Source organism: Schistocerca cancellata, chromosome 10, assembly GCF_023864275.1.
Source record: "Schistocerca cancellata isolate TAMUIC-IGC-003103 chromosome 10, iqSchCanc2.1, whole genome shotgun sequence".
NCBI lineage: Eukaryota > Metazoa > Arthropoda > Insecta > Orthoptera > Acrididae > Schistocerca > Schistocerca cancellata.
Window position 1 is genome coordinate 67,339,815 of NC_064635.1, and position 22,940 is coordinate 67,362,754.

Here is a 22,940-nt window from a genome sequence, read left to right on the forward strand (position 1 = left end):
TCCTTTCAGATATTTCAGTTTCTTCTCTACACAAGGTATGCTTATAACAATACCATCCATACGGGAGTCTGTCCAAAGGTCAAATGATGGTAGGTACGATTCTCTTGTGTGAACGATTTCTTGAATGTGAAATTTAAAACTTTGGCTTTCATTTTGCTATCTTCAACTGCCACACCAGATTGGTCAACAAGGGACTGAATGGGAGCCTTCGATCCACTTGGTGATTTTACATATCAACAGAATTTCCTCGGTTTCTCTACCAGATCTTTTGCTAAGGTGCGACAGTGATGGCAGTTGTACATTTTGTGCATAGATATTTTCAAAGATGCACAAATCTCTACTACCTTCGCTTGTAGTCATTTACACGTTTCCTTCTGAACCAGGAGTGCAACAGACTGATTCCTCAGCTTCTGCCAAATTTCATTACTAAACCAGGTGGGGAGGGGGGGGGGGGGGGAGAGAGCGTTTCCATCCTTTATCCATTTACTAGGTACACATTTCACAAGTTAAAATTTTTTACATATTTTGCTTGCTTAGAAATTAAGAACATATCCGCTAAGCCAGATTCCTCTTTTTCTTCCTAATGATTCCTAGTAAAAAAAAAAAAGGGGGGCTACGCACTTTTCACTAGCTCACATTCATCCATTTTGTAGGAACAGTATAGCCCTGTGTAAACACTTCTGACCACGAGATGTATTGCTTGGCAAGAATGTCTAGTAGTCCTGTCTCACATAGGCTGCAACTCGTGTACTGTAGTGTTGGTGACAACGTTGTCCAGTTATATTGTCAGCAATGTGGAATTTTTATAGTTCCTGAAACATACCTTTCCACCAGACCTTATCCAGCAATCAAAATTTCAGAGGCTAAAATCTCCAGCAGTCCAATGCTTAACTCAGGCTTAACTGTGTAAAAGCCTAACAAATTCAGTTCATTGTCCTGTTGCAAAGTATGAAGTTAATGAGATAAAAGTGAAGTTCTATTTAATGTTGGGTGACTTCTATGGGTATTGACTAAGACTTTCAGCATTTTAAAGTAAATTCTTAGGAAATGTACGGAGCCAGTTCTTGTGTTGCTGCAAGATGCTTTGTGTTGTTTCACAAGACCATTACATAGTACCATCACACAGTATTCTTTTAATTCATGAAAGGCGAATCAAACAAAAATTCCACACTATCCACATATGATCCCATGATATTTGTGTTCGGACATTGTTAAGACAAACAAAAACAACAGCCAATTTTGACCAATATTTTGATGTGTCCTTACTAGATGTACATTACATCTTCTATGAGGTATTTATTAAAGATAAAAAGCAAAAGTGGGAAGAGAGTGAATCTCCAAATATGCTGTTAGAACTATCTTTACTCTTGGATATTTCTGAGAAAAATTTTGTAAAATTTTACCTCAACACACTAAAAATATTTGGTCTATGGAAATATGTAGACACTTATTAACAGGCAGAACATTTATTTTGCTTAGAGCTCTTCCTCACATATTTCAGATTCTTCATGTACAGAACCTTTAACAGAAAACACACACTTCTCAAAAGGAATCTTCTACATTGTTTCAGTAAGTTTTTAAGTACATTTCCACAAAAGTTACAGCCAGTTAACCATAAATACTATGTCCTTTAAAACAAGTATATTAAATCTTGTCTGTCAACACTTAGGACAGCTTTCAGTGGTACTTTTCAATGATTCCAAACAGCAAATTTGTACTATTTAGTAAGGAGTACAATACATTACTATTTCACACTACACAAATGCCACACAGGTTTTAAGATGCAATAATCTTTATTGACAAATTAACCTATTCTTATGAATTACAATAAAAAGGAATCACCAACTAACGAGCTGAAGTGTATAAATGCACAATAAGCAACAAGAAAAACAATTGTGTGTTAATAAAAGTTTTACCAGTTAAAGCTATGTATATTTATATTCACTTTAAATATTTTTCGTAATTTGCTATGCAACCGTACAGTAATGAGGATTCCAAATGTTATCTGAAACAAAAAAGAAAATTACATTAAATTCATTACACAATTTAAGAGGTTCAACTGTAAAAATTTGAAAGACTCCAGAACAGAAACTTTCAGTAGACATGTTTGACTAGTTAAAACTGTACCAGTCCACCTAATCCAGCTGCAGATACTGGGAACACAATTACACCTCACAAACTGCTTTAAAGCTTAGCTTTTGCGAGGAACTCTGTAATGGCAAGCTGAAACTTTTACTTGTTGTCAGGCACAAGTGCCAATTCATTTCCTGCAAAAATCAGTTGTCTTGGTTAGAGAGAGTCCTGTACACAGTTCTGACCTGTGAAGATGAAGATCTGTAAAATAAAACAATTCCATCCATGAAGGCCTTATTAAAATGGGAGAGAGAGTAAATAAAACAGCAACTACCTACTTAAGAATTTTGTGAAGTATCTAATACAAAGCCAGTGCTTTTGCGAAAGAAGAAAATGCAAACAATTTTCACCCACTAGAACTCTCTTCATTCCACATGAATATTCTGGGACACGGTCTAGATGTGAAATATTTGTACAGGACAATCTCGCAAAACTGCATATAACATGCTACATTTCATGTCTGCATGAACAACAAACTAGATGTACAGGAGGCCCCACTTCCCAGACACGGTGCCACCGAATGAAGCAATAACTCTGGGAGAACATATTCGAAGTTGAAGATGCAATCAGTACACAGCAATGCAAAGTTCTTCGCAGTCTACCATGTGTAGTGGTTGCAAAAGTCTACCAGTTCACAGAAAAAAAGCTGTGCTAGGTGCATCATTGAAACTGAAATCCACATTGAAACAAGGGGCCGAAGCAACTGGTGTATCATTTAATTCCATTTGGCAAATCGAGAGAATTGATCTGAGTCCAGGAAGATGAATCTCGACATTTTCAACACCTTATAAGGAAAGGCTAAGAATATCTTGGAATGCCAGTTTAGACAGATTGTCATTTGCCGGATGGTGAATATTTCTACAGTTCAGATGAAAGACGACCCATTTGAAAGTAAATTCATACAAAGTTACAAAGCTTAATAAATTTTGAAGAAACTGTAACACTTCGCACTCTAAAATTTAGCTGGAAGAAGATGGCAAATAACCAATGAAGTCTCCAGGACCAGACCAAAACGTACTGCTTACTTAAAAACTGAGTGCAAAGACGAGTCATCCAACTGTCTATGTGGATGAGATATGTACACATTTGTCATACAACATCTGAAGGGTGGTGTGACAATTTACTACAGGGCCTCTTGAAACCTGTTTCAGAAGGAAACAACATCCATGCAAAAACTTCTTAAGGCATCATAGATCAAGCTAGATGTCCGTCACAGGACACAGATGGCACTGATCCCGAGTTCTGACACATTTTGGTGTGTCTGAGGTCATGGGGTAAATTGCTGGGCCTGTATTGTCAAGCAGGTCGCTGCATTGCTCTCTGCTTGGGAGTGAAGTGACAAGCTGTACCGACGGACTTGCACACGGGACTTTGATCTGATTTGGTAAGCCTATTAATTCTGTCTGTTTTGGTTAATGGTTACTCATTATCAGACTATATTCTGCTGGATTGCATGCACTCATATGGTTTTTTAAAAAAAGTGGGAGAGAGTGCCGTGTGCGCATCGTTTAATTATTAGAGGCAGTTATTTTTGTGCCTGAGGCAGCCATGTTGAGGTGCTCTCAGGGAACATTTAAGTCACATAATCTAACTAGACCTGTCCTCTGTTTTAGAAGCATGTGAAAATAGGTTGGCATGATACAAGGCTATGAAGGAACAGGCAATGTTTGAGTCTAGTGGTTGAACATACCGGTGGGAACCCTGTATCCCATCACTGCTGTGGGAACTCTCCTGAGGTGTCACCAACAGAGGATATTGGTTGACAATCCACACTCCATTTGTCACTGGAATGACAGTGTGTACACACAGACGAGAAGAAAATTTCCAGATTTTCCTGGTGATAACACACTATACCCCCGTCTATTTTGTTTTAGGGCACAATAACAACTAGGGTCATATGCGCCCATGTCAAAACTGTGAAAGACAAAGAGAAGAGTTAAAAATGACTACACATCAATCTTGATCAACTGAAGAGAAGATAGCTAAAAACAGGGATGCAGGGAAAAGTCTAAAACATGCCATAGAGAAATGGCAACCCAGAACTAAAAATTAAATGGCCTTCGCCATATTGCTATGATGGACAAAAACTAAAACGTTGTCAAGTCATTTGCTAAAATGGCCAATAACTAACATGGAAAACCCAAGCAGGAACGTAAATGGTTAAAAAATGGGTGTTCTGTCGTGAAATGGACAGTTAAAAGTTGGGCGCAATGCATATAAACTGGTGGGGGAGCACCACTTTAATTGTGATGGCTAGTAAAGTAGTGCCATATATGCAACTTTGTTAAAATGACTACCTCGTGGCAGGATGGCCAAAAGGAGGTCATCCAAGTTGCTGAGAGAGGCTTGGAGCTTATTCCTGGGAAGGGAGGACCAGTGGTGATGCCAATGTGACACCACCTCCTGACAGATGGCAACACGGGAATCACTGGAGGGAATATAACAACTAGTGGGCTGAGGTAGGTGGTCTGCAGCCTTGGCAGCAGCATCAGTAACCTCGTTTCCTGTCAGACCGACATGACCAGGGATCTACATAAACAGCACAGTGGACCCATCAAGAGTGAGAAAATGCCAGTTTTCCTAGACTCATTTCAATAAGGTATAGATGGTGTACAGCACACAGAGGCTTTGAAGGATGCTGATAGAGAGTGAGCAGATGACAATTGAAAAGCCTGTGTCACTGGATGTACTCTGTAACCTGATACGGGGCAAAGATTTCTGCTGTAAATACTGCACAGTGTACCTGAAGCCAATACCCGGGAAATGTGTGCCAATGACAAAGTCACACCCTACACCACAGTCAGTCCGTGGACCATCCTTTTACACTTTGTTTCAACCCTCCTGAATTCGATATTTATTTTTTGATCAGGAAACTTTTTCTGAATACTACTGGCCACAGCTCTCAGTCCGATACTTTAGGGTACCCAGCGTCTCCAGCACTTGTGTCTGACACTGAGTGAAAGATTGTATGCCATTCAAATTTTAAGGACACACAGACTGGCATTAACTTTATAAATTACATAGACTAGCTATTGTCGGAGATCCTTAAAGCCATGAACTTTGTACTGGTCAATATGTAATTTTCAGTCTCCCCAGGGACAACAAACATCAAGGTGTGGGGTGTATCCACACACTGTTCTCAGTGAACTGCTAGGGAGCCTCTGAAAATGACCATGGAATGTGCAATAACTATGCGTCCTTTAGTGACATCAGCAACTACAACTAACATCAAATCTTATGCAACTCCTTTATAGAAGTGGCTAATCGTCAATGAAGGCTCAAAGTGACCTGTTCTGCATTGTCTAATGGGAAACAGAAGTTTTGAACATTGTTTGAAAACTAAATATTCATTGTATTTGTATGGAGGAATAAGCACCGAGTTCTATTAGATGTGAAGTATTAAGTGATGACAGAGCACAGTATACAAGTCCGGTGATCAATACAGTAACAAAATCATAGTTGAAGAGAAAAATCAACAGCCGATAGTGTTTCGTTAGGGAAAAACTGCAACAGTGTCGATCCCTCACAGTGTCTACCGGTGTGCCTCCTCAGAGGATCACTAAGCTTTAACGGAATGTGCATTGCCACTTTACACAACATATCATCTACAATGGAACTTACCTGCTGTACTGGTTTGCACCAGGGCCGAAACATTTATACACTCTACTGCTGTCATGAGATGTAGACAACAGAAGATCTGCTTCGTAATGGTTTTCCAGTAAACACCACACACTTATTAGGGCTACCAGTTACCCTTGGGAGATGGGAATAGAACTGTGCACTGCTTTTTTGGAGGCAAGTGGAATGGCTATATTAACTCTTGACACTAAAGACTGTCTCGACACTGTCAGTTAGGCCTCTAGACGTCCACTGAGTGAAGTACACTTCCCACACCATCCACTGCAGTGTGCAAATAAGGTAGAAAGGGAAAGTTTGGAAAGTAATTTGGATCACTGGTATCGTGGCCTCTTCAGTGATGAGGGCAAGACTTTAATATTACAGTCTGAGAAGAGTGTTGAGGCAAGCTGGCATGACATATGTATGTATTGGGCGTGCAGCCCCCCCAAGTTTATCATGAAAGTGCGTTTGTGACATTTTGGGTCAGTACCATGTACAGGAGTTTTACTTCTCTCAGCACTATTGAGTGCCATCTGAGATCTGTCCAATATCTGGACAGGATCCTCAGTCATACCATTCAGCCCCACAATCTACAGATTAGTCTTTCAGTGTGACAGTGCAAAAGCACATTAAATCCACCTCCAGGAGGTGTGCATAAAATATCATACCAAATTGTGCTACACGTCTGAAAATTATTTCAAGCAGTTAGTTCACGAGCCCACGAGAACAGTAAATGGCTGTAAAAACACAAATAATCCTGAGTTAATAACAAGCATTAAAACCGATACAGGGATTGGTGAACACAGGGTTGTCTTAACGAGATTTAATACTGTAATCCCCAAAACATCCAAAGATAAGTGAAAAACATACCTATTCAAAAAAAGCAGATAAAAATTCACTTGACGCCCTCCTTAGAGACAATCTCCACTCATTCCAAATTAATAACGCAAGTTTAGACCAGACGTGGCTTGAACTCTAAGAAATATCTGCAGGAATTGAGATTTATACCAAATAAATAAAGAACAGAGCTGGTCCTTCTTGGTACATAGAGCGGGTTAGAACACTGCTGCAGAAGCAACAAAACAAACATGCCAAATTTAAACAGATGCAAAACCCAAGATTGGCTATCTTTTAAAGAAGCTCAAAATTTAGCGCAGACTTCAATGCGAGATGCTTATAACAGTTTCCACAACAAAACTTTAGTCTCTAAACCTGGCAGAAAATCCAAAGGGATTCTGGTCGTATGTGACGTTATGTTAGCGGCAAGAAACAACCCATGCCTTCTCTGTGAGATAGCAATGGAGATACTATTGAAGACAGTGCTGGCAAAGCAGAGTTACTAAACACAGCCTTCCAAAATGCCTTGACAAAAGACGACTAAGTAAATATTCCAGAATTCGAATCGAGAACAGCTGCCTACATGAGTAACATAGAAGTAAATAACCTCTGAGTCGTGAAGCATCTTACCTCACTTAATAAAAGCAAGTCTTCTGGTCCAGACACTATACCAATTAGGTTCCTTTTGGAGTATGCTAATGCATTAGCTCCATACTTAACAATCATATACAGCCGTTCGCTCAAAGAAAGATCTGTACCAAAAGACTGAGAAATTGCACAGGTCACACCAATATTCAAGAAAGGTAGTAGGAGTAATCCACTTAATTACAGGCCCATATCGCTAACATCGATATGCAGCAGGATTTTGGAACATATACTGTGTTCGAACATTATGAATTACCTCGAAGAAAACAGTCTACTGACACACATTCAACATGGGTTTAGAAAACATTGTTCCTGTCAAACACAACTAGCTCTTTACTTACACGAAGTGTTGAGTGCTACTGACAAGGAATTTCAGACTAATTCTGTATTTCTGGGTTTCCAGAAGGCTTTTGACACTTCACCACACAAGCGGCTTGTAGTGAAATTGCATGCTTATGGAATATCGTCTCAGTCGATTTCCTGTCAGAGAGGTCACAGTTCGTAGTAAATAATGGAAAGTCATTGAGTAAAACAGAAGTGATTTCTGGCGTTATAGGCCTTTTGCTGTTCCTTATCTATATAAACGATTTTGGAGACAATCTGAGCAGCCGTCTTTGGTTGTTTGCAAAGGACAGTCGTTTATCAACTAATAAAGTCATCAGACGATCAAAACAAATTGCAAAACTATTTAGAAAAGATACCAGACTGGTGCGAAAATTGGCAGTTTACCCTAAATAATGAAAAGTGTGAGGTCATCCACACGAGTGCTGCAAGGAATTCGTTAAACTTCCGTTACACAGTCTAATCTAAAAGCTGTAAATTCACCTAAATACCTAAGTATTACAATTACGAACAACTTAAACTGGAAGGAACACACAGAAAATGTAACAGATCTAAGGAGACTGCCTACACTACACTTGTACGACCTCTGCTGCACGATGTGGGATCCTTACCAGATAGGACTGAAGGAGTACATCAAAAAAGTTCAAAGAAGGGCAGCACGTTTTGTGTTATCGTGAAATATGGGACAGTGTCACAAAAATGATACAGGATTTGGGCTGGACATCATTAAAAGAAAGGATGTTTTTCATTGTGGCAGAATCTTCTCACAAAATTCCAATCACCGAATGTGAAAATATTTTGTGGACAGTGACCTACGTAGGGAGAAATGATCAGTATGATAAAATAAGGGAAATCAGAGCTCGTACAGAAAGTTATAGGTGTTCGTTCTTTGCGCGCATGTACGCGCATGTACAAGATTGGAATAACAGAATTGTGAACGTGATTCGATGAACCCTCTGCCAGGCACTTAAATGCGATTTGCAGAGTATCCATGTAGATGTATACGACACCTTCCTCCTGTAGGGAGAAATAAGCAGTTTAAACAAGAAGAGAATAGAAGCTTTTTAAGTGAGGTTCTACAGAAGAATGCTGAAGATTAGGTGAGTATATCTAACAGCTAATGAGGTACTGGATCAAGCTTTGGAGAAAAATTTGGCCCAACATGATTGGAAGAACAGATTAGTTGATAGAACACAATGAGGCATCAAGGAATTGTCAATTAGGTATTGGAAAGAAAGTGAGGGGGTGAAAACTGCAGAAAGACCTTTAGACACGAGTATAGTGAGCAACTTCAAATGGATGTAGTTTAGAGTAGATATGAGGATTGCACTGGACCAAGTAGCACGGACAGCTGCATCGTATCAGCCTTCAGACAGATGACACACCTGTCAATAACGAAAACTGAACCTCTTGCTAACTTCGGAACTCCGAAATCTTTCAGGAGAAACTAAAAACCACATTATCAAGCTAGTTCTCACAGCATCAAGTTACTGGTGTTTACTAAAGATTTTATTTAGTTACATGTAATCAGTGAATATGCTTACCGAATTAGATTGCATCAATATCAAGGTCATCTCCTTCCTCCTCTGATTCTTGTGCTGCAGCTACAGGCTTTTGCACCGGTTTCGGCTGCTCCTTCAGGGGTGATGCCTTTGCACGGTCATCATATTCAATCTGGTGAAATGAAAAATTTATAAGATTAAATTTGCTAAAAGGAGAAACCTGCTCATCAGATTGGTCTCTAGCAGACACGCACCTCCAAGTCATCTTCCTCCTCCTCATCGCTCTCACTCTCCTCCTCTTCTGCCTCGCGCAACCAACGGATGAATGGTTCTGCACGCTCATGGATCTCGTGGCTTAGTTCTTTGCTCACGTATTTCTTGCTTTCCTTGCCTGCCCACTCCAACAGAACCTTTTCTTCCAAGATATCAGCATCGTAGAATAGCTGCAAGTTAACAAATTGCCAAACATTACAGCAGCACTGAAAATCTTAAGCTAAATTAACAGGAATGGTGGGAGCAATCCAAGCCAAATGAACCAATTTCAAGGAAGTTGGCACACGACCATCAATGAATTTGCTGAAATTGTGTGAACATTTCCACTTGTTCCCAGTGAACATGGGTAAAGTTTTACTTTCCCCAATATCATACTTTTAGAGATTAGCCATTTGTTTGAGCCAATAGCACAGCTATCAATGCACCCTAAAGTCTTCGGCAACTTTGGGACGTAATATCTCTGGCAATATTTTCTTGAAAGAAAATTAGACCACCTTGTACAGCTTTTTACACTCCCTGCAGGGGAAAAAATAATGAAGATGGAGAAATTTTCCGACAGATAATTCGAAGCAAAGTCAGCCAAACAAAGACACTTGAGATGGAATGGAGTTTCAGTGACTTCTTGTCTAATGAAGATTATCTGAATTTTATGCTATGTTTAGCCCACTGATGTAATTGTAAATGGTAACTACCTGGAAAGCAAAAATGCTTGACTTAATTTCGTACATAATAACTGAAGCTTTTGTGAAGCCTGCAACTGTATTACTGATTATTTAAATAATCAAACAATGCACCATGTTCACATTTTTTCACGCACAGCACGACATGTTTCAGAAATTTATTCTCATTAGCAAGTGCAAATATTTATACAAGTATTTTGTGTGATGTTGGCATACACGCAGTTCTGTCCCTCGTGCACTGTAGTCTTTGAGATCCTCCAGTATCCAGAAAATAACATCCACACACAAACAGTCACACACAGTCTGTCTGCAGATCATCACAAAAAATATTTACATAGACGCCTGCACTTGACAATTTGCAAAATTTGTCTTTGCAAAATTTATCTCTGTAAGCATGAAAAAAATACATAACTGGTGCTGTGTTTCATTAGTGAAGGAGGTTAATTTGAACAAAAAACAGCAGTTCAAGGAACACAAAGGCACAAACTAGAGCTAGAACTAGCCATCCATCCCATCTAATGAACAAAATTTAAATTCAAGTAATGCAAAGGTGTCATGACGATCACGAGAATCTTAGAGCTGTGCATGTGCAGTAAAGAGTTTGGAAACTGTAGTGATTGGCCAGAACACCTATATGAATGAACGTAGTTATTTTCCTCAACCTCCACGTTGAGTAGAGCTTGGCAGCGGCACAAATTGTTCCAACTTACTGAATCGGATCAGCTGAGTAGAGCACCCTAGTGTCAAGAAACTTTGACACACAAAGGTTGTAAACATTGCTTGAAGCCCCACTTCCCGACAGTGTTATTTATATAAATTGAATCAATTTCTTCTCCAACAACATTGATAGGCAAATAACACAATGCGGGAAAATTATAAATATTTTCTTGCAAAATCAGGTGCAAATTGACATTGTGAATGTGGAAACTTTGTTGGGAGTGAAAGAAATTTTGTGAATGGCAGAACATGTAAATTCTGAAATTTAAGTTATCCTTTACCAAGGCACTGGAAATCATGGTAGTAAAATTCTTGCAAAACAGATGCAACACTTAACTGTCTTCGTATTTCACACCTTTGTCACATTGTGTAAGTTGTGGTAATTTGTCATGTTTTTGGACATAACTCATGGGAGAATTGAATATGTCTGCTGTGCAATGCTATTGACATGCTAGTTTAATTCTAATTTGAAGTATAGCATATTTTGTTTTCGCTTAGTCTGTGGTTTACGTAGAACTTACTGTACTTACAGAAAATTTTACACTCTATTTACCCCGAGTATAAGACAAACCCCCCCCCCCCCCCTTTCTTTAAAGGCTTCTTGAGAAAAATTATTTTTAGCGTATTCTGACTAATCAAAATTACATACCTTTATTCATGTAAGGGATCTCTCTAAAAAGTTAATATTACAACTACGCCAAATTTATGGCACTTTTTGATTGTCCACATTTTGATAGTACGAGAAACAAAATGATAAATGGTTTATATTAATTTGCAGACCATTTTCTTTTTTTTATCTCTTAATTATTAACTCTTGTCTGTGGTATCACTGTTTTTACAGTCATTGTCGCAAGTATTTGGCTCTTTCTACCAAATATGTGGCGATTTCCGAGGTGGTTGTTTCGGTGGGACCAGAGAACACAGCTTTCAGGCACATCTGCCCACCATCCTCACACTAGCTGCTTGGAACCAGAAGATGGCACACCCCATTCCATCCCCATCAGACATCTTACGATCATCGACAACATTACAGCATGAAAAACTTTTACAGTCTCCTGCAAAAATGAATATTAGTATTGAGCAATTGTTAATTTTTTTGACAATTCAGACTGCAAATGGATTCAGGTTAACTGCAGTTTAAACACGGTAGATTCTCCTAAAAAGCAAAAGTATGTGGTATACGTTCCCATGGTTGGCACCACAACAATTTCCTGCCCACTCACTGCTCCACTCCCTACACTAGTCGTAGTTCCCACCCAATCTAGTGCACAGTTCATCCTATAATCCTTCTGTAGGAATGTGCTTGAGCAGCTGTGAAACTGCTGTATCTTCTAGGGTGAAACTTGTGTAACAAAAGCAACTACATAACTGAAAGATCACAATTGCAGTTCAGTTCAGTCCAGTCCAGTCCTTGAACTTCCACTCTTCCCGCAAACTACTCATGCTACTTGAAAATAGGCTTATAACCCAAGACCTAGGTTGTGCACTAACATTAATAAAATATGTGAAAAAAGTGTTTAGTTGATTTACAACATTTAACCAAAAACCTACAATTCGTTCAATTGATATTCTATACTAAGCCATTGCATGGGTCGATGTTGCACATTTATTCCACAATTACGTCCCGAGATAAAGAAATCTCAACTTCACATTTTTGTATTCATATGAAAATTGCTCAACAAATAATGTATTATATCACTTTAAAGTAAGATAGATGGCCTAGTTTTGCTTCTTTCAAGAATATATTGCCAGAGACATGTATCAAAGTTGTCAGAAATGCAAACGAGCACTGTTTAAATCTGTGCAATGGCGGGTCAAAGAAATGACTATCTATGTAAGTACTGATATGGTGATTGTGCAACTTTAACAGTATTTATTGGGAATATGTGTAAATATTCACACAAAATATTGTCAAGAACCCCTGAGTCATGTAGGAACCTCTAGACCATCTGCCATGGAATGACCCAACAACAACAACAACAACAACAACAACAACAACAAAAGTCACTCAAAATAACATACTGAACATACAAGTCAATGCATATAAACTGTGGGTGAATGACCACATTCAGACTTCTGGCACCACAACGAGGCGCTAAGAGAGAGGAATGTCACAAAAAGCAACTAGCTAATAAAAAAGCTGCTAGCACATCATCCTAGGTTGGACTATGGAGAATGTTCAGAACTAAAGTAAATTCACAATGAAATCAATGTACAAATGCACTTCATTAAAGACTTAAGTAATTAAAATAATCAGACACAGCCTTAAGAAATAACTACAGAGAGCTGTTATGAAGTTGGCAATGATACACGTCAACTTGGTGTAATCCACAATCTCTCATTTCCAGGCTGCCCAATCTTCAGGGAGTAATATTGAAAAGTCAATAAAGAATACTCACACCATTAGAGGCCAATATGAAAAATACATTTGGGCACTGGATGTTCCCAGTACATGGTATACAACATACCTGGCAGTAGAGAACAAAGCTACTGTTTTTTTTAAAATCAATACAACACCACTGCTGAGACCAATATTGCACAGCAGGCAGAGAGATGGAGTGTGTCTAAGTAACAAGGCTGTCCCACACACAGCCAACAACAGACAGTATGTGGTAGATTCAACTGTGAGACATGGTGTCTCCAGATCATTACCTCACAACTACAGAGTTGTTTCGAATTCCAATATACAGCAAAGCCAATGACTAATGAGATACATTATGTGTGGAATTACCCGTTTCCCACAATATATGAACTGAGAATTTGATACCCAAGATGGTTTGTTGGGGAGTAATGGACCAAACAATGAAGTCATCAGTTAATCCACAAGTGGTATATCCAAAAGCAGATAGATTCGCTGCAAACATTTTCTGATCTAGTCAGGATATACGTAACAGTAAGAGAAAATGCTGAAAACTTAATGGATATCTTTTGTACTTTCAATAATAAAAGCAAGATGAAGGGAAGAAAGGAGTCTGCCGGGGGTCACCCCTCGGGGAGACTGCATTCAACACTGACTAGTCATGAGCACCCATTACTTGACAAAGTGCGACACCCAGAATACAAAATTGGGCATGGCAGAAAGGAAGCAAACAATCGAAGTTATTACAACAGTGCGAAAGAGAGATGAAAGAGTAATGTGGTCAAGGAGGTGTGGCCAGGGATTATATTATTATGATTAGTAATTAAGAAGAAAATGTATTTTATTGGAAAATTATCATTTAGTATTTGTTAATTAGCATTACTATTTGGAAAAAGTTGTGTCTAGCAATCATCAGACAAGTATCCTCGCAACTTTAAGACTAGAATAACACAGCTACACACGGGACTTTTTAACAAAAAGCTATGAAGCTCTTACACTTAACAACATTCTGATCATCTTGTCTTCCAAGTGTTTTGGAGACTTGCATGATGGCTGTAGAAGGGAGATGTCTGGGCACCATCATTTAAAACCTTTAAGTATGAAAGCAATGCAAGAGGGCCAATTCTTAAGCTGTCTCCCTGTATGAGATGTAGCAGGCAGCCAAATGGCTATCACAACTGAATACTCGAGGCTCTCGAGAATTGGTCATATCAAATTCCTGGTTCTGTGACTGAGGCAATTGGACCAGAATGCAGTCAACGTTCCGCCGAAGTTCGGCACATGACACTATTCAAGTGTCCCACAAAAGTCTTCGCCCTATTGCACATGGGTTTTCACTAGAGGCCCTACCATGACTAACTATTTCCGAGGATGTTGGTTTTCTGGCTCAGGAAGAAGACTGACTGGAGCAGTGGACTGAATGACATTTGTAATTGTTTCTGGCCAAGACATACCAACTCAACTCATTATTATTATTATTATTATTATTATTATTATTATTATTATTATTATTATTATTATTATTATTATTGGAATAAACTGCAGAACTTTAGGATCACAAAAGTTAATGGAGAGAAGAATAAATGAACAACTGGTACGCAGCAGGATTATCTGAAGTACTGCAAAGAAATGAAGATTGAATAAAACCAGAAGAGAGCCATAAATTTTACTATACTTCCCCATTTTCATGATGGAGAAGACATGACTAATTTGACTGTAGACCAACTCCAGTGGGAATCTTTCAGTAATGTATCAGCAAATACAGAGCTCACATACTGCTACAAATTGTCAAGAAAATCTGATTTTACTGAATACAACAAGTAAGGAAACAAAAGGAATACAGCAAGAACAAAATGGAAGTAAAAATGAACTAAGTTGTAATTTATCCAAGAATTAGGCAACTATACATATTTAACTGTCTTAAAGCTATTCATAATTTTGTTGGGCGAGGATCACAGTCAAATTTTAAAGGTCACTATTGTCATTTTTGACTGTTTAAATTACTTTATTTATAAACTAAAACTGCAATTTCAGCATCTGAGATATTTTCAAGCTGAACACTTTTGTACTTTGCATTTCTAAATAGACAAAGAAAACTGACTACAAAATGTCTCAAAGGCTGAAATTGTAGTAATAGAGTTCATTACAGTAATTTTAGCAGTCAATGGAGATGACGGTATTCAATAAACAAGGAATCTTTGCTTTTTTTAAAAAACTTTCAAGCAAATTTTCTTATGGCAAATCAATCATCTTTCTTTATTTTTTGTCTATAGCATAGATATTCTAATTTCAATTTAACGCTCCACTTATGCTGATCTACATAGTAATTAACATTGAAGGTTGAAAATTTTACATGTTATGAAGTCTTAATCATCCTAAAAAAGCACAAAATGTTTCATGAGGGCCATTCAATAAGTAATGGAACACTTTTTTACCTGAAAGCAGGTTGGTTTTATTCAAGATTCCAATATGCCATGTTATTCCCCACTTTTGGCTATTCCACCCTATTTTTCACAATTTTCATTCAATGTGAGAGCCTTACACCACCTTACAGGGAGGGCCCATATGTCCACATGGTACCATTCTGCTTCGACATCAGAGCTGAATTCTTGCTGCATCAGTAACCTCTGTTTACCACAGCGTGAATCCTTCATTGGTCCAAATAAGTGAAAGGCCAGAGAGAGAGAGAGAGAGAGAGAGAGAGAGAGAGAGAGAGGCAGGCATTTGTGATCTGTCATTCAGCTCAAATGAGAGTAAAAATGTTCCAATATTGCATGGCCGATCAGCACGCAGGTTTGCATGACCTTGTTGTGATGACAAACCCTGCCCAACAATGCAGCATTCTTTTGTTCACTGTCAGGAACCCTCTGAAATTCTGGAAGTGCCTATGAATATCTGAATCTCTAGTTTTCCAGAAAGGGGGGGGGGAGGGAGGGGGGGGAAGTGTGCAAAGTGGAACAGTCACCCTTGATGACACAATGACAGCTTTCTGCTTGCAACACACCTGTGTTACAACACCTTTTTTGAAGGTTAAGTAAAATGCTCCATCCACTGGAACTTCATCAAACTAAGAGCTGAGGCAGGAATAATCCTCTTATGTCCCACAACAAATTTTGCATTTTTTTCAACTGAAACTGACTGACTGAGAAAAAAAGAAGTGTTGCATTAGTTACTGAACAACACTCTTACAATAAGCATTTTTTCCAGAATGATTGGCCTGTTACATTTGACATTCCACCTACCAATTTTTACTATAAATAAAAGCAGCACACACAAGATGTAAATTACATGAATTTCTAAAGGTGTAACAAATTATTTTAAGTTCCATATAATACCAATTCAAATATTTATAGATCAGTTTGTTCAACCCATGGAAAAGCTGGAATGGAATAATGACAATATTATGAGAAGTTTAGTTGCTACTCTCCATATATCAGAGATGCTGAGTCACAGATCGGCACAACAAAAAGACTGTCAAACTTTTCGGTGAAACAGGCCTTCATCAGAACCCCCCCCCCCCCTTACACACACACACACACACACACACAACCACAACTACCAGAGACTGTGTGTGTGTGTGTGTGTGTGTGTGTGTGTGTGTGTGTGTGTGTGTGTGTGTGTGTGTGCGCGCGCGCGCGCGTTATATATTCTGACAAAGGCCAGTTTGGCTGAAAGATTTGTTTACGTCTTTTTGTTGTGCCTTTCTGCGACTCAGCATCTGCAGTATATTGTTGATTAGTGACTATCCTTTTCATAATATAGTTTGTTCAACCTGATGTTTCTGCTATTGCCCCAATGCTTTCTATAACTTTCGTGCATTTTTGTGTAAAAGAAGAGGAAAAGAAGGTTTACACACTAAATTCTCCATATGTTAACTGATTTTGTTGAGATAAATTTCCTCAGAATGCATACGTAATCTGATGCTAAAGCTACTCTGGAATGCAACACTCAACCAGTGATAATTGAAGTAAAAATACTAAATTTTTCTGTAAAAGAAATTGCAACCACTATCAATCACTTACATTAACATCTATTTTAGCAACCCTAGATCCCATACCAAAAGTTTTAACACAAGCCATTTTCAAGAGTTGCAGATGTAATATGTAATTATTAATAATCACACTGGAACATACCTTTAATATGCCAGACACTTTCGGTAAGAGGGCATCTTTGTGTAATCCTATGACTTGTTCAATGCCGCCAAGGAGGTACTTCTGGGCCTTGTGATCATCATGGGTAAAACGAAGAAACAGCACGCGGTGTTTTTTAATCTGAAAGTAGTAAACAACTTTCAAGTAATTACTACACATCACCTTACATATTCATTCAAATTTTCTGTAATTTTACACTTTGCACATCTTTCAACCACATGAAAACTGTGCACTCTTACTGCCCTACCTACTTAAACACAAATAATTCTCATGGAATGTGAAAACAAGTCTGTCAAAGTGATGAATTACTTTCATTCTATTTCTGTACTATATACAGGGTCTAAATGAACCAGAAAAAACACAGACAATACCAGTCGGCTGCTAAAATATCTGCCATTAAGTACTCTCACTAGTGGTGTCAAATATACACACTTTACATTTCAATCTTATTAGAAACTGAGTATCATTCTGTCCACTCCACTCTGTATATATTTATGCAAAGAACCAGAAGAGGAGGAGGAGGAGGAGGAGGAGGAGCCTACCTTTGATTTAAAAGGAATGTGTTTATGACACTCAGTAAAAAACAAGAAAATTCCAAATTTACAGTTTGCTGACTTGGAAAAACTTCACACACATACATTTTCTTTATTTATAAGAATAGTTCACACAAAATGGTGCATTCCTGGTAGTTGACCAAAGTGGTGTCACACAGCTTTTACGCACCCACACATTGTCAAAGTTCTGTCACCCTCATTCAAGAACTGATGTTAGAGAAATTTCACTGGAAGTGAGAATTTCAGACAAATGCATCTCATAAGATTTGTCTCTAAACACCAAGAAAAGTTAAGAAGTAGGTAATGCGTTTGCCCCTCAGTACAACCTTTCTCCCGTCAACCTTACATATTTACATTTGATGCAATCATACAGGGGAAACATGTTAAAGTCATTGTGGCATGCCTGGAACCACAGAAAGATATATCTGTCATCAACATGAATGTAGGTTTGAACATTTCAGTTCTTCACTAGGCACAGTTGTGTTGGAGGTGGTAGGCCGTTTCCTTTCTTCGACCTACATTTCCGAGAAAGTGGCCATTAGGTAGAATTATCATCTAGGGCTCTGCTGAGCAGTCCCACAGTAGCAGCTACGCATGATCGGAAAACTTACTGCAGTTGGTCCTACTTTCTGAATGTTTTTCAGCTTGACGTTGACGGTTTGCAGTTCACTGAATTAATGAGAATACACTTGGGTTGGTGCAGATCTGAATATCAACAGAGAGTTATTGGCATCAGGGAAGGATGGACACAATTTAAAAGAGGCAGGAAGGGACCAAACTGTTAGGTCATCGGTCCCTTGTTCCGAAGAAAATGCCATAAGGGTGAGAATAAACCAACGAGACTGACAACACAAAATGGAATGAAAGGAAAAACCACAACAATAATGGAGGGGCAACAAACACTTAGACAAAATGGAATAAGAAAACACAGAAATGCAAGAAACAGGTAGAGGATCTTAAAACAAGAAAGGTTACCACGGCTGGCTGACCACGAGGATAAAAAGGAGAAGCCAGCCACTCAGCAACACATTAAAGCCTCCACCCTAAACGCATTAGGGTGGAGGACACACACGGACAAAGGACACATGCTAAAATTTAGATCAAATGATAGAACATAAAACTATATTAGCCGACAAAGTGTTTTCAGATAAAATTAGCGGCAACGAGTACGGTAACCCAAGATTTGATCGCAGGGCAATCTAAGTGGGACAGTGCACCAGAATGTAGGCCACTGTCAACCAGGCACCACACAGACACTGAGGTGGGTCTTTACAGTGCAGGACATAGCCTAGTGTCGCCCAAGTGTGGCCAATGCGGAACTGGCAGAGAACCACGGAGTCCCTGCAAGAGGCCCGCATGGAGGACTTCCACACATTCGTAGTCTCCTTAATGGCACGCAGTTTAGTTTGCATACTGATGTTATGCCATCCCATCTCCCAAACCCAAAAAACCTTGCGGCTTAATACTGAACGCAGGTCAGTTTCAGATGCGCCAATCTCCAGAAGTGGTTTCCATGTAGCCTGTCGGCGAGTTCATCGCCCAGGATTCCAACGTGACCTAGGGTCCAGACAAACACCACTGGAAAACTGGACCATTCCAGGGCATAGATGGACTCTTGTATGGTCACTACCAAAGGATTATGAGGGTAGCACTAGTCGATAGCTTGTACGCTGCTGAAGGAGTCAGTACACAGAGGAAACAACTCCCAGGGCATGAGCAGATGTGCTCAAGAGCACGAGATATAGCCACCAGCTCTGCAGTGAAAACACTGCAGCCATCAGGCAAGGAATGCTGTTCAGTATGTCCTCCATGGGCATACGCGAAGCCGACTTGACCATCGGCCATCAAGCCGTCTGTGTAAACCACTTAATGGCTGCAGGACATTTTAAGAATCGAGAGGAAGTGGCAGTGAAGATCTGTGGGGTTAACTGAATCCTTAGGGCCATGTGAAAGGTCCAGGAGAAGCCTTGGCCTAGGTGTACACGATGGAGGCGTACATGAATGGACCTTAAATATAGGTGGTAAAGGCAAGGACTCCAGTTCGGATAGAAGGGATCGGACGTGAACTGCAATTGTAAGCCCTGACCTGTGCCACCAATGCAGGAGATGAAGTGCCGTGGGTGGGGAAAGGAAAACTACGATGTGTGCAATGTAACTGGCGAGAAATTGTGCACGCTTAACTTTCAATGGAGGGACTCTGGCCTCCACCAGGACACTGGTCACCAGACTTTTCCTAAAAGCTCCAGTCGCTAGTCAAACACCACAGTGGTGTACTGGGTTGAGTAAATGCAACACTGAAGGTGCCACCAAACCATACACCACACCCTAAAGTTAAGGCAGGATTGAACAAGGGCTCTGTAGAGCTGCAGCAGTGTAGAGCGATCTGCACCCCAGTGTGTTGCTCAGGTAGCGGAGGGCATTCAGGTGCTGCCAGCAATTCCACTTCAGCTCACGAAGGTGAGGAAGCCACGTCAATCGGGTGTCCAAAACCAGTCCTAAGAATTGATATGTCGCCACTACAGTGAATGGCTCATCATTAAGGTAAAGTTCTGGTTCCAGATGAATGGTACAACACAGACAGAAGTGCACGACACATGACTGTGGCTAAAAACTGGAAACTGTGGGCTGAAGCCCATTACTGGCCCTTATGGATGGCTCCCCTGTAGGCACTACTCAGCAACACCCGTACTGATGGAGCAGTATGACATACAGAAGTCGGCCGCATACAAAGAAGGTGAGATGGGCAACCTTACAGCTACTGCTAGACCGTTAATGGCCACTAAATATAGAGCTACACTCAATATAAAGCCCTGCGGGACCCCTGGATATGGGGAGGAACTATGGGAGGCACCAACTTGGAAACGGAAACTACAAAGCAACAGGAAATTTTGGATAAAAATCTAAAGTGGGCCTCTGAGAACCCACTCGTATAATGTGGCAAGGATATGACAATGCCAGGTCATGTCATATGCTTTTTGTAAATAAAAAATAATGGCAACCAGGTGTTAGCGTCCGGGAAAGGCTGTTCGGATGGCAGACCCAAGGGAAACAAGATTTTCAGTGGTAGAGCGACCTTTGGGGAAACCCCTGTGGCAAGGAGGCAATAGGCCACGTGACTCCAGCACCCAACCCAACTGCTGACATCATATGTTCAAGCGGCTTACGAAGAACATTGCTGAGGCTGATGGGCCGATAGCTATTCACATCAAGTTTTTACTGCGTTTGAGCACTGGAATGATTGTGCTCTCTCGCCATTGTGATTGAAAGACGCTATTGTACCAGATACGACTGAAGATGACTAGGGGATGTCCCTTGTAGTCATATGAGAGACGTTTAACCATCAGACTGTGGATCCGATCTAGCCCAGGAGCTGTGTTGGGGCAATGTGCAAGGGTACCGAGGAGTTCACTCTGTAAATGGGAAATGGGGTGTCGTAGGGTTTACTGTGGTGTGTAGTGAACAAGAGGACTTCTTTACTTTACTTTACATTCCATTCGCCATTTGCGGGTGCGAAAGGCTAGGGGGATAGTTCGCTGAGCACTATGCTCGGATAGCTCGCGCCTCTGTGTCAGAAGTGCTCGGCAATCGCGTTTGATAACGCATCACTGATGTTAACGCCAGGGACACTTGTTGGGGTCAGGTACCCAAAAACACATCCTATCTTCATCCAAACTTGGGAAGGTGACGTATAGCACCCAATGGTTGTGACTTATCTTGACCAACACTACTGTTTCTGTCTTTTTATAAGCTGGTGAACATGTGGTATGGAGCTGTTTATAAGGCTATTAGATGTTCTACAGAAGGGTGCTGCTTATGTCGCTGAAGAGCTCGCCAAAGCTCTTTAATGGCCTCAGTGACTTCTGAAAGAATGATGGATCGTGTTTTCCACCGCAAGAATGATCGTTTTAATGCCCTGCTCAACCACAACATCAATGGCACTATGGAGGGGAGATTCAATGGTGACAGCAGAGATGAAAGCGTCCCAGTGCCTTGTTGAAAGCCCATCTGGGTAAGCATCTATGGGCATGACACACGGGGAGCGACAGGAAGATGGGGAAGTAGTCACTACCGCACAGGTTGTCATGTGCTCTCCAGAGGACATGTGAGAAGTCCTGGGCTGCAAAGGGATAAATCAATGGCCGAGTAAGTGCCTTGAGCCACAATGAAGTGTGTGTGTGTGTGTGTGTGTGTGTGTGTGTGTGGGTGGGGGGGGGGGGGGGGTGGGAGGAGCAGTATTTAACAGGCAGAGGTCGAATTGACACAGTGAAGAAACTTACTGTCTGATTAAAACTGTGTGCCGGATTTAGACTAACTCGGGACCATTGCCTTTCTGCAGGCAAGTGCTCTACCATCTAAGCTACCCAAGAACGACTCACATCCCTTCCTAACAGCTTTACATCTGCTAGTACCTCGTCTCCTACCTTCCAAACTTCAGGCAATGGTCCAGAGTTTGGGTCTCGATCAGATGCACAGTTTCAATCTGCCAGGAAGTTTCATATCAGTGCACACGTTGCTGCAGAGTGAAAATCCCAGTTTGAGACAGTAAAGTTTCGACATCTCTGCCTCAGCCAATAAGCATGGTGCCACCTCACAAGGGGTTATGAGCATTAATATCACCAAAAAGTAGGAAGGAGATAGGAAGTTGATCAATTAGTGCAGCCAATGCGTTCAGGGGTACTGCAATATCTGGAGGAAGATATATGTTGCAGACAGTTATTTCCTGTGTCATCCTTATCCTGACAGCCCCAGCTTCAGAAGGGATGTGAAGGGCCACAGGTTCACTGCATACTGAGTTCTGGACAGACACAAACTCCACTTGACACTATTATATCCGGTATGGTTCTTTTAATAACCCCTATAGCCGTGGAAGGCAGGGAACCGCATTGTCAGGAACCAGGTTATCTGGATAGTGATGCAGAAAGCAGGTGTTAAGCTAAACAGTTTCTGTAGCTCAGCCAGGTGGTGGGAAAATCCGCCACAATTCCACTGTATGATGACATTCTTGAGACTGTAAAGGCACGAAACACTATGAGGCTGCTTACACCAGAATCTCCACTTCATCCTCAGACACAGAGCTTGTAGGTAGCAGTGGTATGAGTGCCACCGCAATATCTGGGTTTTGGTGTGGG

The 22,940-nt window shown here is 40.3% G+C and overlaps 1 protein-coding gene across 3 annotated transcripts in view; it reads right to left on the reverse strand.

Annotated features, from left to right (window-relative positions):
* Positions 1–1,356: 1,356 nt before the first annotated feature.
* Positions 1,357–22,940, reverse strand: part of LOC126106703 (eukaryotic translation initiation factor 5) — a 108,152-nt gene continuing 86,568 nt past the window's right edge. For all 3 annotated transcript variants that reach the window (XM_049913082.1, XM_049913083.1, XM_049913084.1), the window contains exons 8-11: positions 17,240–17,377; positions 9,332–9,520; positions 9,120–9,249; positions 1,357–2,005 (exon numbers count right to left, since the gene is read on the reverse strand). In XM_049913082.1, the coding sequence (XP_049769039.1) occupies positions 9,124–9,249; positions 9,332–9,520; positions 17,240–17,377 (453 nt within the window). In that variant the 3' untranslated portion in view covers positions 1,357–2,005; positions 9,120–9,123. The remainder of the gene's footprint in view (positions 2,006–9,119; positions 9,250–9,331; positions 9,521–17,239; positions 17,378–22,940) is intronic.